General features: G+C 43.0%; 1 protein-coding gene across 1 annotated transcript in view; it reads right to left on the bottom strand.

Moving 5' to 3' along the window:
• Positions 1-3020: 3020 nt before the first annotated feature.
• The window catches only part of MYL3 (myosin light chain 3), a 66276-nt gene continuing 56459 nt past the window's right edge, over positions 3021-12837 (bottom strand). The window contains exons 4-7 of the mRNA XM_019508029.1: positions 12354-12527; positions 8981-9058; positions 7416-7451; positions 3021-3889 (exon numbers count right to left, since the gene is read on the bottom strand). Coding sequence (XP_019363574.1) covers positions 7423-7451; positions 8981-9058; positions 12354-12527 — 281 coding nt within the window. The 3' untranslated portion in view covers positions 3021-3889; positions 7416-7422. The remainder of the gene's footprint in view (positions 3890-7415; positions 7452-8980; positions 9059-12353; positions 12528-12837) is intronic.

Raw genomic sequence — 12837 nt, 5'->3', positions numbered from 1 at the left:
ATGTCTTCAAGTATCTGAAAGCTGGTTAGGAAGAAGATGGGGATAGATTATTTTCTGTGGCTTCCAGGAACAAGACAAGAAGTAATGGTCATAAATTGCAATGAGGGACATTTTAGGCAGATATTAGAAGAACTTTGTAACTCTGAGGATTGTGCAGCACTGGAGAAAATTTCCTAGTTAAGTTGTGAAATCTCCACCACTAGAAATATTTTAAATCCAAGTTAGACAGATATTTGTGTGAGATGGTTTAGACAATACTGGTCCTGCCTTCAGTAGGGAGTGGACTACATGAACCTCCTGAGATCCAATCTAACCCTGTTTTTCTATGATTTTAAGATACGGTGGAGCTTTCATGCTGGTTTGGAGTTGAGGAGAGATGGAGCTAATGGCAGTAGATGGAACTGATTCATCTGCACTGGGGCTTGTGGGAAGACGGGTCCTTTCTCCCGCTATAAACCTGCCAGCGCACAGTGTCACACAATCTGAATTATGCAGGGTCAGGTCCTATACTGGGACCAGCCTCAAGAGGGGAGAGGAATCTCATGGCTGGCTCCTTCTGGTTAGAAAGCTGGCAGAGACCTGGGAATAATCAGAAGATGGGGTTCATTTAAGGCAGTACCACACATTCACTTTCAGCAATTGCAAATCACTGGAAAGTATTAATTTATAATAATTTGCTGTAATTACTATAAATTAGTCATAGATGTAAGAGGCGTCAATCACTCAATCACACAGCACACATCAAAAAAACCCCAACATGTGAATGTGAGGTGTAAAAATATGTGAGTACCCAAAGTAGCAATGCAAGAGGCACAGGCTTCACAGACCACACATGCTCATCAGAAGGGATACCACTAACTAATGTAGGGCCAGAAAATGGATGTAAATAGAAGGAGGAATATTTCTCCAGTTTTTCCCAAATTTTGAAATGTATACAAATTTGAAAAATGACAACTTACTCTAGAACTGGTGAAAAAACATGGAAACCTTTGAAAATATTTCATGAATGCCCCCATTTTTTGCTTGAAACACTGAGGTGTTGCATGAAATTTGAAGAACGTTGAAGAGTTGTATTCAAGGCGAGATGATCTGATAACACAGACATTGAGTTTCAAGCTTGTGGCATTCTCTACTAAAATTAACTGGGGAAGAGCTCATGATCTCAGGAGACAAGAATTTCCACCCAGATAATTTAGAAGTTTGGATGTTCTGTTGTATTCTTTACAATAAAACTCAGATGCCATCCACACAGCCCTGGGGAGTGGCTGTTTTGTGGTCCAATGAGATATTAGAAGGACATTCTTTTTTCTTTCATCTCAATAAAGTATTGGTCTGTCTTGGCCTATGGTAGTGTTTAAACACCTCATCTTCTTGAACGCAATCTTTAATGAGACAGTAAAAATGGCTAAATTTTTCCTGTTAAAGTGGGGACTGAAAACAGACCCCCAAAATCTTGGTCTAGATCCAAACAGATGCAAAGATTTTAAGGCTAGAAAGAATGGTTTTAAGCCCATGATCTGGCCTCCAGCATAACATAGGTGGTAGAACTTCATCCCGTGGCTCTGGAGGGGAATCATCAGGGTGTTCAAACCATGTCCCTGGTAGGTCTCGGTAGGAATATACCTGAGTTTTCCCCACTGCCGCCACTGTCACAGGCCAAGCCCAAAGCTGTAGTGGTGATGCTCTGCAGACTTCCTCCCATTGCCGCTTTTAAGACCTCGGCCTCCAGCATGTTTGTACGTGGCTGCTGGGGTTGTCCTCAGAGAAGGCTTTTGTAATGGGGTCCAACTCCAGGGTGGCCATGATGACCCTGGAACCCCCACTGTCCCTGTCAACCTGGCTGCCTTTGGGCAATTTCTCTTTCCTTGCCTGCCATGCCTTGATGAAATGATACTTTCAGAAAAAGGAGGCTGCCCAAGGCTTCCCAAGTCCAATTGTCTCATGACTGTCAGCGTTGTTGCTCGTCACCTTAAGGACTGATTCTGTGGGCTCTGTCATCCCCAATACCCACACCCATGCCTTGCAGATTTTTCACATATTAATCAATCATAACCACCCCTACAGGCTATGGACCCCTGGTTCGGCAGTCCCTCTCTTGGCTATAGGCACTTTGGCCCCCTCAGTCTCCCTCTGTGACCCTCCTGGCCTTTGTTCCTTCTCCTTAGACCTTGGCACCACTCCTAGGGCACTTGAAACCCCAGGGCTCTTCAGCCCTGTCAGTCTCTGACTATGGCCCTTTTTGGCCTTCAGCCCCTCCTGATCCATGGTCCCACTCCAGACCTACAGACACCCTGGCTCCACCTGCTCCCTGGGCCCTCTGACCCTCTTCCCTCTTTCCAAGCCCTCTATCCCCTGCTCTCTGTCTCTGACCCTTCTCTCCCTGTACCACCTGGGACCTCCTTACCTGCCCTTAGTATCTTCCACAAACCACCAGACACTCCCCAGCCCTAAGGCTGCCTACTCCCAGACATGCTTGGTGTGAGCCAGGGTCACTCTCCCAGAAGCCTGCTCGGGAGCTCCTTCCCTTTCAGCTACCTGGATGAGACTGCCTCCCTACCCCAGGCCCTGGGCTTATATATCCCTCAAGCCCTGTCCCCTTCTGGTCAGGTGTCTTCCCTGATTGCTGCCTGAGTTGTTCCCAGAACTTTTTCTCATCTTAAAGTGACAGGCAATATTTCTTGGTATGGCATACATGAGCAGGAGTGAGTGCTTGGAAGCATCCCTATGGTGAATGTGGGTGACACTGTTTGGTTGTACCCTCAAATTCCTCACTGCCAACCCCAGTGCCAGATGTGGAAATGGAGTGTAAACCATGAAAACACTGGGCACCATGTCTGTGTTCAGCTCATCACAGACATAAAATATTCGGAGTCAAATCTAGCTTGAATTTGGGATTGTATGTTTAGCCCACCTCCCATGGACACACACCTGATCCCCCGCCCCCTACACACACACACACACACACACACACACACACACTACAGATACAGAAACAAGAGTGCAAACTATGAAGACACCCACCTGAGAAAAGAATGTTTTAATGAGAAAAGCTACAGTAGCACGGACTGGATATTAGAAAATTGTCTGGTCTGAACTGAGATGGATGCTTCACTTACACCATCACTGGGAGTGTTGTACCAGGTGACCCAGGTGAAAAGATACACCAGATGGCAACCTGTATAAAATAGTTGCAATGCACATGCTTAAGGTTAAAAATATGATGTTTCCCCCCAAATCTAGATCTTGCACCTCATTGTGGTACTTTCTGGACCCCAAAAGTTTGGGAATTAGGTTGTTTTCCCTGGTGGATGGGTGGGTATTCAACAACAGTCTTGAACACTTTTCCTAAATGTGTCCCTGCACCAAAAAATATTCTTTGCATAGCAGAGAGCTTTGTAGTAATGAGAGTTAAGTCTACTTTATTTTGCCACACTTTCATAGGAGAACCCACATTTCTGAGCTGACATTGAACCCTTGAGTTTCTGTAGGAGATGCAGACACAAAGCAGTAGATCTGGGAAAAAATCCTGCTAAATTTCCAATTGTCAAATTATTTTTTGGTGCGACCATGTATGAAATAAGTGAAATATCCATCCACCCAGCCTAGGTCAAGGTGCTGTTTTATCGCTGGCATTAAATAATAATGAGACTGCCATGAGACTGCCCAGGTACCCATAAGTTAGACCCTAATGCCTTCTGATTTCCATTTGTTTTGTGTCTTGGCAGAGGCCAATCTCCTCCCATGAATAAGAAATATATCTATCCAAATAACTTCAGGGCTTGTACATTGTGTAGCTTTGTAGCAGGAATCTGGGCTGGAAAACGAAGAGACATTCCGTTACGTCAAAATCCAAGCCTAGTGTCGGGGTTTCGGCAGAGTCGGTCTTGTCCTAAAAACAAAGTTATTTTTAATCATCAGGAAAAAAACAGCCATGAACAACATCTCCAACCAGCTCCAATTTCTCTTGGATCTGTGCTCAGCTCATCAACAGTGAAAAATGATGGCAATGACGTCTCTAGTGCTATTGTTTGTATTGCCATAGTATCTAAAGTTCCCAGGGCAAGATTGTACTAGGTGCTATACAAAGTGAGAGACCATCCTTGCCCTGAGGTCCTGCAGTCTAAATAGGAGAAACAGAGAAAGGATGGAAGAGGAAGAAACAGAGGGCAGAGAAGATAAAGTGACTTATAATTTCATAGCTGGTAGGGTCAGAAGGGACCTGAGCAGATCATCAAGTCCGACCCCCTGCCATGGCAGAAAAGAGTACTGGGGTCAAACGACCTCAGCAAGGTGACTTGCCCAAGGTAATCCAGTGGCTTGGAGGTAGGGCAAAGAATAGGAGGATCAGTCCAGTTCCCTATTTAGTAGATCACAGTGGTTTTCTAATTGAGTTTCTTTCACCTCACTCAGCACAGTGCTATCCAGCCACTTTCTCCCTTCAGGGTAACCAAGAGTACCACTACACAGCATGCTATCACAGCAAGATTGCATCCAGTACCTGACCTAGCTCACTTATAGCTTGCTTTCCTATCTCTGCCTTGCATTGCAGTGTGCCATGCAGACCTACACCGAGAAAGGGCTCAGCATTTCCTGCAGCAGGAAATAAAAGAGCAGCAAATCTGGAAACGTTTCCCGCAGGGCAGCTGAATGCAAAGCGAAAAGAGCAGCCTGGAACCAAGACAGCACTTGGTCTAGAGGGGTCTAAGAAATCAACCCTGGAGTCACTAATAGAGGATGTAACAAATTATCTGGTATTATCAAGATTGTGCGACCACTGAGAGCAAAGCGAGCTGAGGCACCACACTGCGGTCAAGAAGGAAGAGGCAGAGAGGCAAATAACAGTGATCATAAAGGAAAAAGAAGACAGATGCGCTTTAGCTGTTACATCTGGAATCGGACCCAAACTTCAGCTAGCACTGGGAGATGTTCAAATCTGATTTGGTTTAAACCACTTCAAGAAAAAACAAAAAAGGGGGGGTGGGGGGAAGTTACTTATGTAATCTGGACCCAGATCCTAATCAACCTCCAAAAGTTCAGATCAGTTCAGATTCAAGCTGTCGGCTTGTCTTTGATCTGCTCTAGGGGACTATCACAGAATTCACCAACAGAGAGAAATTCTTCCAAAACTGGGGGTTGGGTTCAGTTAGGGATCAGGCATTCTCTAAATAATCATCATGATGAATGAAGATAGCTATGGACGTGGTCCATTCTGGGAGCCGGCCAGATCATATCTTTGGAGCTGAGAAACTGCTAGCCACTAACTAAAACTGTGTGTGTTTAGATGAGAGAAATGCCTGAAATAAAGAGAACTGGACTGTGACAAAGGGAAAGAAAAATCCCCTGCTGTTTAAAGCCAGATTACATTTTGGTGAATTATATTTTGGAAGAAAAGCACTGAGGACCTGGATTTAATTCCTACTCAAGTTAACTCACTCCCTGGGGCTCCAGTGAACACAACAAAAAAGATCAATATTCGGCAGGCATGTCACCATGCGCTGTGATAAAGTCAGACCCACAAGCTAAACAAAGCAGGGCCCAGGCAGGACATAGCAGAAAAATAAACCAAAGTAGAGGGGGAAAAAAAAAGGAATGAGTCCAAAAGAAGCCAATGTCTTTCCTAGTCTATCAGCTACTTTCAAATCAGAGCAGGGGTATTTGATACTTTGGTCAAAAAGTTTCCCAAGAGTTGACAAGATGTAAATATCGGTGCAAGATGGTCAGAAATGTTCCCGGAAGATATAGAAAACCATGGGTAATAAATGTGGGAAATGAAGTTCAGTTGGTTTGCAATGGCGAGACTGGGTTTGGGGGCATATAAGTTGTATCGTGGTTTGGAGAGCCCACTTGTGGAATGGGAAGCAGAAGGTAATGGCTCAGACAGCTGAGGTGGATGGTTTCCAACAAAGAAGTGAAGCCAGAGCTATAGAAAGCCAGTAATTCTCTTGAGAGCTGAGTTCAGAATCATAATTTTGAGTGACTTCTAGAGATAATTTGTCTTTTCTCCACTGCAAGGACTTTCTGTCTAGTCAGGTCACTTTCTTCTCATTTTACTTGCAGGAAAAGGCTATGACAGCTCAACTGGGCACCTACATTTTCAAAAGTGACTAGCAATTTGTGGGGGGCTTGATTTTTTGGCTCCCAGCTCGAGTGGCCTTTAAGGGGCCCAATTTCCCCTTAAAAAAAGTTGAGCACCCACCCTCTAAAAACAAGGCCTCACTTTAATGTGTCTTAAGTTGAATCACCAAACGCCAAGGCACTTAAAAGCAACAGTTTTTGAGAAGTGCTTTGCCATATTTCCACTGTGATGTGGAGGATTGCTATGTGGCAGCCAAGAAGGGAAGTTTTTGGCCTAGCTCCTTCTACAGCCTGCTGACATTTTTCACTCCTAGAAGCTAATTGTTTTTTGGACTTCCCCCAATGATGGGGCTTCCAAGCCAATCTCAGAGACAGCGAGACAGACAGATATATTTTTTTTCACTTGGTCTTTCTTCTCTTCTCAAAACCTTGGATCATGTCACTTAGTAAAAGATAAGCCAAAATTAGGGTTCATTGAGCGCATCTACATGAGACGCTACAGTGCAGTAACAATGAGCTTCTGCACCGTAGCTCATTGCTACCAGGCAGTAGCATTGCCGGGCATTAACTGTGCAGTGACACTACTGTGCAGTAGTAATGAGCTACTGTGCAGTAACGCCTTGCTACTGCACAGTAGCATTGGGGGGAAAAATGCGGCACCAGTACTGTGCAGTAATGCTGGTTACTGCGCAGTCATTTAGTACTAGTAGGAAAGTACTAAATGATTGCTCAGTAACAACTGCACAGTGCACCACACATGTAGGCACAGCCAGTCTTATTTAATTTACACCCTCATAATATGTACAATACACTAGGGCTTCATAAGCCGAACATTTAGCTTTGTCTGGAATGATGTAGTTGGGGCTTGTCCTGCTTTGAGCAGAGGGTTGGACAAGTCCCTTCCAGCCCTCATTGTCTATAAGTCTGTGATTCTCTAGATTGCCCCTCTGTAATGCCCACCTACACAAAAGTGTCACTTAATTCACACAGAAGAATGAGCTGTAAATATAAGGTTAAGAAACCCATAGTTTTCAATGTCAGAGTGATCATCTGAAATTCTTCTCTGGCTTTACCTGCCTTGCAACCTCTAGAAAAATGATCTGAAGCGGCTAAATGTCCCCTTCACACAACTGAATCATAAGACACCATGTTGGGGAAGTCAATCCGATGTTTTGTCTCATGATCACCATCTGTTGCTTCTAACAGAACGACTTCAGAAGCAGAATCGCTGGAGAAAAAGGATCAGTGCTGTGCACGTGATTCGGCCGTGTCGAGCTGTAGACTGAACAACCATAAGGAAAGCTGGACAAACAACAGCGCTGTGAGAGGAGGAGGCTTACCTGGCGTTCAGTTGGTCATGATGTGCTTCACAAAAGCTGGAAGGAACAGTAAGAGAAGAGCATTGATCATCCTGCCCATGGGTATATATCAGGGGTATTGGGATAAATCTATAACATTTTGTTGTTATTTAATGCCATTCTCCTCATGTTGTTTAATACAAGCATTGCAACTGAATTTTGTAAGTAATACCTCAAAAACCTTGGTAATAAGGGCTCAGCAAAATATTAATATACTTGATCTGAGCCACAAAGCCCAAATTTCTAAAAGTAAATGTCAAGAGGCATTTTGCTCTATCACAGTAAATTTGCCAATATTATTACAAAAAAAAATGAAGTTTAACAAAAGAAATAGAAAGTTTATTTCAGGCAAAGCAGCACATTTTCTGCCCAAGAACATTTTGGCTGATGCAAAATTATATATATATCTATATCCATATAGCTATATGTCTATCTATAGATATAGATATAGATATAATTATCTATATCTATATATAGATAGATATATAGATATACATATATACTGGTTCAGTGCAAACAGAAAAGATCTGTTATTCCCCTAGTTCTATATATTGACCTAATAACCTAATTTATGTGTGTGTGTGTGTATTTAAACTAGGAGAATAATAGACATTTTTCTATTTGCACCTAACCAATATATATCTAGATCTAGATCTAGGTCCCTTCAGCCCCTAATAACCTATGAATCTATGAATATATGTATATAGATATAGATTTTTTTTTCTACTTGCACCAATATATATAAATAGGAAAAAAAAATCTATAATTTCCCTAATTCTATATATTGACCCAGGGGAGTGAGGTTTAGACAAGTTGTTAACTGATTCAGATGTGCTCCCCAGACAACTGGCCAAACATGGTTCCTTCTGCCAAGGCAGCTTCTTAGACAGAAGATTGTATGATGGGTTTGCCTGCAGCAGTGGGTCTGGACATGATGACCCAGGAGGTCCTTCCAGTCATATATCCTATGATTGTATCCTCCCACATCTTCCCTTCTATCACATGGACTTCTTGCATAATGTACAGTACTTAGGATTTTCTTGGGATGGTATCTTTTATTGGACCAAATACATAGTTGGGATAAAGTTAAACAAGCTTTCAAATGCACGGTATTAATCATTAGGTCAGAGGAGGAAAGCAAGTAAAGAGTGTACTTAGGACTCTGCCATGTTTGATTTAGAGAACTGAATATTTTTTCATTGAGGCAATCTCAGGGTGGATTTCCAGCCCAAATTCAAAGACAGAGAGGTCTGGGTATAGCCAGGAAAAATTTTCCAAAGAGACAAAGTGTCAAGAACATAGAAATAGCCATTCCAGATCATTATAACAGTCTGTCTGAATTGAGTCAGGCCATGACCGTCCACAAATGCAGAAAGGGTATGACACCTCATTCAGTGAAATGAGCCTGAACAAGATGCTGGTGCCTAACCTTGACGAACTCTGGAGAACACCAAATCCAGATCTGAATCATCTGTGGGCAAGGTGTTCACAGGCTTTCACAAACTTCTGAGCCTAGAAGTCCATCCAAATCTGACCCCACATCTTACCTTCATAGTTGATGCAGCCATTCGCATCTTCCTGACCAGACATTAGCTTGTCAACCTCCTCTTCAGTCAGCCTCTCACCTAGGCAGGAAAAAAAATATGCTTGTCAGTATTTCAGTGTACAAGAACCATTGCTCATGTTGTGATCACCCTCCAAAATACACCTATGCCTTAAAGGCACCTTCTTCCGTGTTGTATTTGCTGCCTGCCTGGGTGCCTTCAAACCATTGCTACTCACTTTATAGCAGCACACCTTTATATTCTCCATAATACTATAGGGGAGAAAAACAGATTATAAGACACTTTCGCACCTTTATCTCTTATTGGAGCACTAACAGCCAAATATAAACCAGATTAAATAAGATGTTAACAATAACTTTTTAAAAAAATACTTGAGAGGAGGAAATAGGGTTTCAATCTCTGGTTGTAATGGTAGCTTTTTACTGACAAATGCTTTGATGTCCAGTCCCTTGGTGGGATGTGAAGAAGGACTCTGCACTTTTGCCCTTTTGCTTTTTGTTTTTAATGTTTTTAAAATAAAATTTTTTAAAAAATTAAGCCACTTGAAAAGCTTGAGAGGCAAAAAGCATATGTGGCCTCCCAAAGTGCTGGACATGAAAACATTTACCAATCAAATTTATATCATCACTAGGGCTCAGTACAGACAGTCAAAAAGCCTGAGGCTGACTCAATTCAATCTCCACAAGTTAGTCTAAACTGCAGAGATTGAACCAATAAGCAAGTGAACAAGCATTCACTTTTGATCCAGAAATGCAGTCACAGGCTTGCAGTGTCCCAAGCCAGAGGCTGGGGGGTGCTAAATCATATCTCCCTGCTCGGCTGGAGCAGACAGTTTGAGCCAAGGCTAGCCTGGCCACCCGGCATGGTGGAATCTTCAGGGGAGGTGCAAAGCATCCTGGGATGCTGGGGGACTGTGAATTAACTTGAATCTAGAAAGGATGTGGGACAGAAGTTCAATAAACTGATTTAAACTAAATTATTTAAGTCTGATACTACATCCATCCAGGTTTATCTTAAACCAGTTTTGGCCATTGTGAAAGCAGTTTATGTGCACTGAACTTCTGTTACAGATTTGAACTGGTTCCTGATGACTTATACCAGTTTATGTGTAATTTCTGTCCCTAGCCTAGAAGATTGAAACTCCTTCCTGCCTCCTACAATGCCTTCCACATGGTCACAGTGTTTAGACAAGATGGCTGTCTTTCACCATATGAAGTGCCCTCTTGATGGCCCAGCGTGACACGAATTTATCCATACTCTGTTCAAGGGCAAAGTACCCAAACTTAAGGCAGAGAGCTACTGTGCAGTAGTCATGAGCTCTTGCACAGTCAGCATCTCGTGTAGATGCAGCCAGGATGACCAAAGTCAAAGGGACTTGAGTCTGCATAAGAGCCCTTGATTGGTGCTTACTCTTGAACTTTCCTGCCTGAGTGAACACAACCTGCCCTAACCATTTCAGTAGTCCTCTGGATGCTGGCACATGGATGCTGCACATTGCAGAAAGAGGAAATATCCATGCAACATTGCAGAATTGACCAGGCTGGTGTCTTTGTAGAAGGTGGCTTGAGCAGTGCAACAACCTGGATATCCTGACATTGTACCCATTTCCTCCCATCACAGAATTTAGGCCCAGAGTGAGCAAACAAAATACATGGGGGAGAAGGGGTCAGCTATTTAAATCTCATTGTTTTAAAAATCTCTAGTTGTACTGCTAGTGGAGGCCAGAGCTGAAATGGAATCAACGCCCTTTGAATCACAAGTTTGGAGTTCAGAGCCAAAATCTCATATCAGGACCCATCTCTTGTGGGTTTTGGTCTCCACTCAAGAGGGGACTATCTTTCGGTTCCTTAAAAAAAAAAAAAAAAAAAAAACACTAGCCAAAAATTAATGAGTAAAAGCTGATCTCAAAAGAGGCTTACTAAGTTGCCAGTGACAACAGAGCCACTTCAGTGCTATTGAATATAGAAAACAAAGCTTCACCCTGATTTACAGCCACATTTTCAGGCTGGCTCTTGTGTTGATGACATCACTTTTCATTGCATGAAGAAACCCTGGATTTTGGAAGTCAAGAGGTGATAGGAAAAAAAAAATTCTATAAATTCTCTGCTAAGTTTAGCAAACATCTATTGCAGAGCCATTTCAGCTGAATAAATGAGTCAGTAGGAGAGGAGATAAACGAAAAGATTCCTTATAAATCTACATGACAAAAGAAATAAAAAAAGGAGAGAGAGATGAGTTTTTCACCATTTGCAAAGCAAATATTTTCCAGAATTGGGTGATTATTTGGCCTCACATCCTTAAGGCAGATGAAAAGTTAAATCATTTTAAAAGGTAAGGGACTTATTGTGGGTCAGCTGAATCCTCTCTACATATTTCTTTCATCCAACCTGTCCTGCACTATATTGAAGTTAAACTGAGATAGGCTGCCCATCTTAGGTTAAGTTACTGCAGTTTAGTTTTGCTTACTGCAACATAGGAGTGGCCAGTTATAATCAATCGGTTGACATGCAGTTATGTTAAATTTCCCATCTTAACCTGTCTGTGTCCTTAGATTAGAGCCCAACAGTCAAAATGAAGTGAGTTAACAAGGGAAAGGGGCTAATCACACAGCATCTGCCTGCAATTTCCCATAGCAAACAGTAGCAAATCAGGGGCAACATGTCTGAATAAAGCAGAGATAAGCTGCCCTGATTTACCTTTCACTTATAGCAGGCAAAGGTGAGCACATAAATGTTACTACGAGTTTAGCTGTTTGGTGCTAAGTCAGCAGTCCCCATTACCCAGCTTAAATGTAACCTTTTGCCAATACTTTTAAGGGTTTTCATGGGAAACGGAGCAATGGAAGGAAGGAAGAAAGGAAGGAAGGAAGGAAATCTTGGCATTTGAGGTGAAAGTCAATCATCTTTAGCTGGACATAAGAACATGAGAAGTTCCATACTTGGTCAGACGGTCAACCAGTGGTCCATCTTGCCCGGTCCGCTGTCTCTATAGTGACTGAAGTGGATGCTATAGAGTGAAAACATCTCTAGAGTGATCCATCCCATATTCATTACCCACCCCGGTGTCCCCCATTGAGTTTTGAGATGCCAAAGGAAACATCTCCAAATGTTCTGTTCAGTCGCCAGTAATAATAAGAACATAAGATCTGCCATAATGAGCCAGGCCAATAATCCATCCAGCCATAGTTGCAATTTGTAGGCTTTCTACTGGAGGATAACGTAATCCCCCACCTCGGTCTCCAGTTGCCCATCTGACCTGCAGGGACAGTGGTGAATGTTCAAACTTGCCGGGACACTGCTAGCTATACAGAAAAGGCCTCAGGAGCCAAAAGGATGTGAAGATGGATTCTCCTTACCCAGTGTAGCCAAAACATGGCGGAGCTCAGCCCCCATGACAGTCCCATTCCCCTCCTTGTCGAAAACCCGCAGGCCCTCCACAAAGTCCTCATAGGTGCCAGTGTCTTTGGTCTTGGAGACGTGCTGGAGCATTGGCAGGAAGGTCTCAAAGTCAAGCATTTTGGACTGCATTTCTGCAAATGCACAAAGGAAAAAGAAAGAGGGGATTGAATGCTCTGGCCTTTCAGAGGGCACAGGGTACTTCACAAAGGGTGTGCATGGCGCTGCATGGAAAAGCTATCAGCTGAATTGGCAGTAGCCCAAGAACATAGTAAATCTAGAGGCAGGGACAGATGTGGAAACATGCCTTGGGAACAGATGGGCAGATAGACAGCATCTGAAATGTTTAAATTTAGGAAAATTGGACCGACAAGGGTCATGGAGTCAAAACAACCCCTTTTGTTTAATCAAGGCTTGTTAATGAGAAGGAATCAGAGCAAACTA

Source organism: Gavialis gangeticus, unplaced genomic scaffold, assembly GCF_001723915.1.
Source record: "Gavialis gangeticus isolate Ggan-Ray unplaced genomic scaffold, GavGan_comp1, whole genome shotgun sequence".
Lineage (NCBI taxonomy): Eukaryota > Metazoa > Chordata > Crocodylia > Gavialidae > Gavialis > Gavialis gangeticus.
This window is presented reverse-complemented; position numbering and strand designations above follow the sequence as displayed.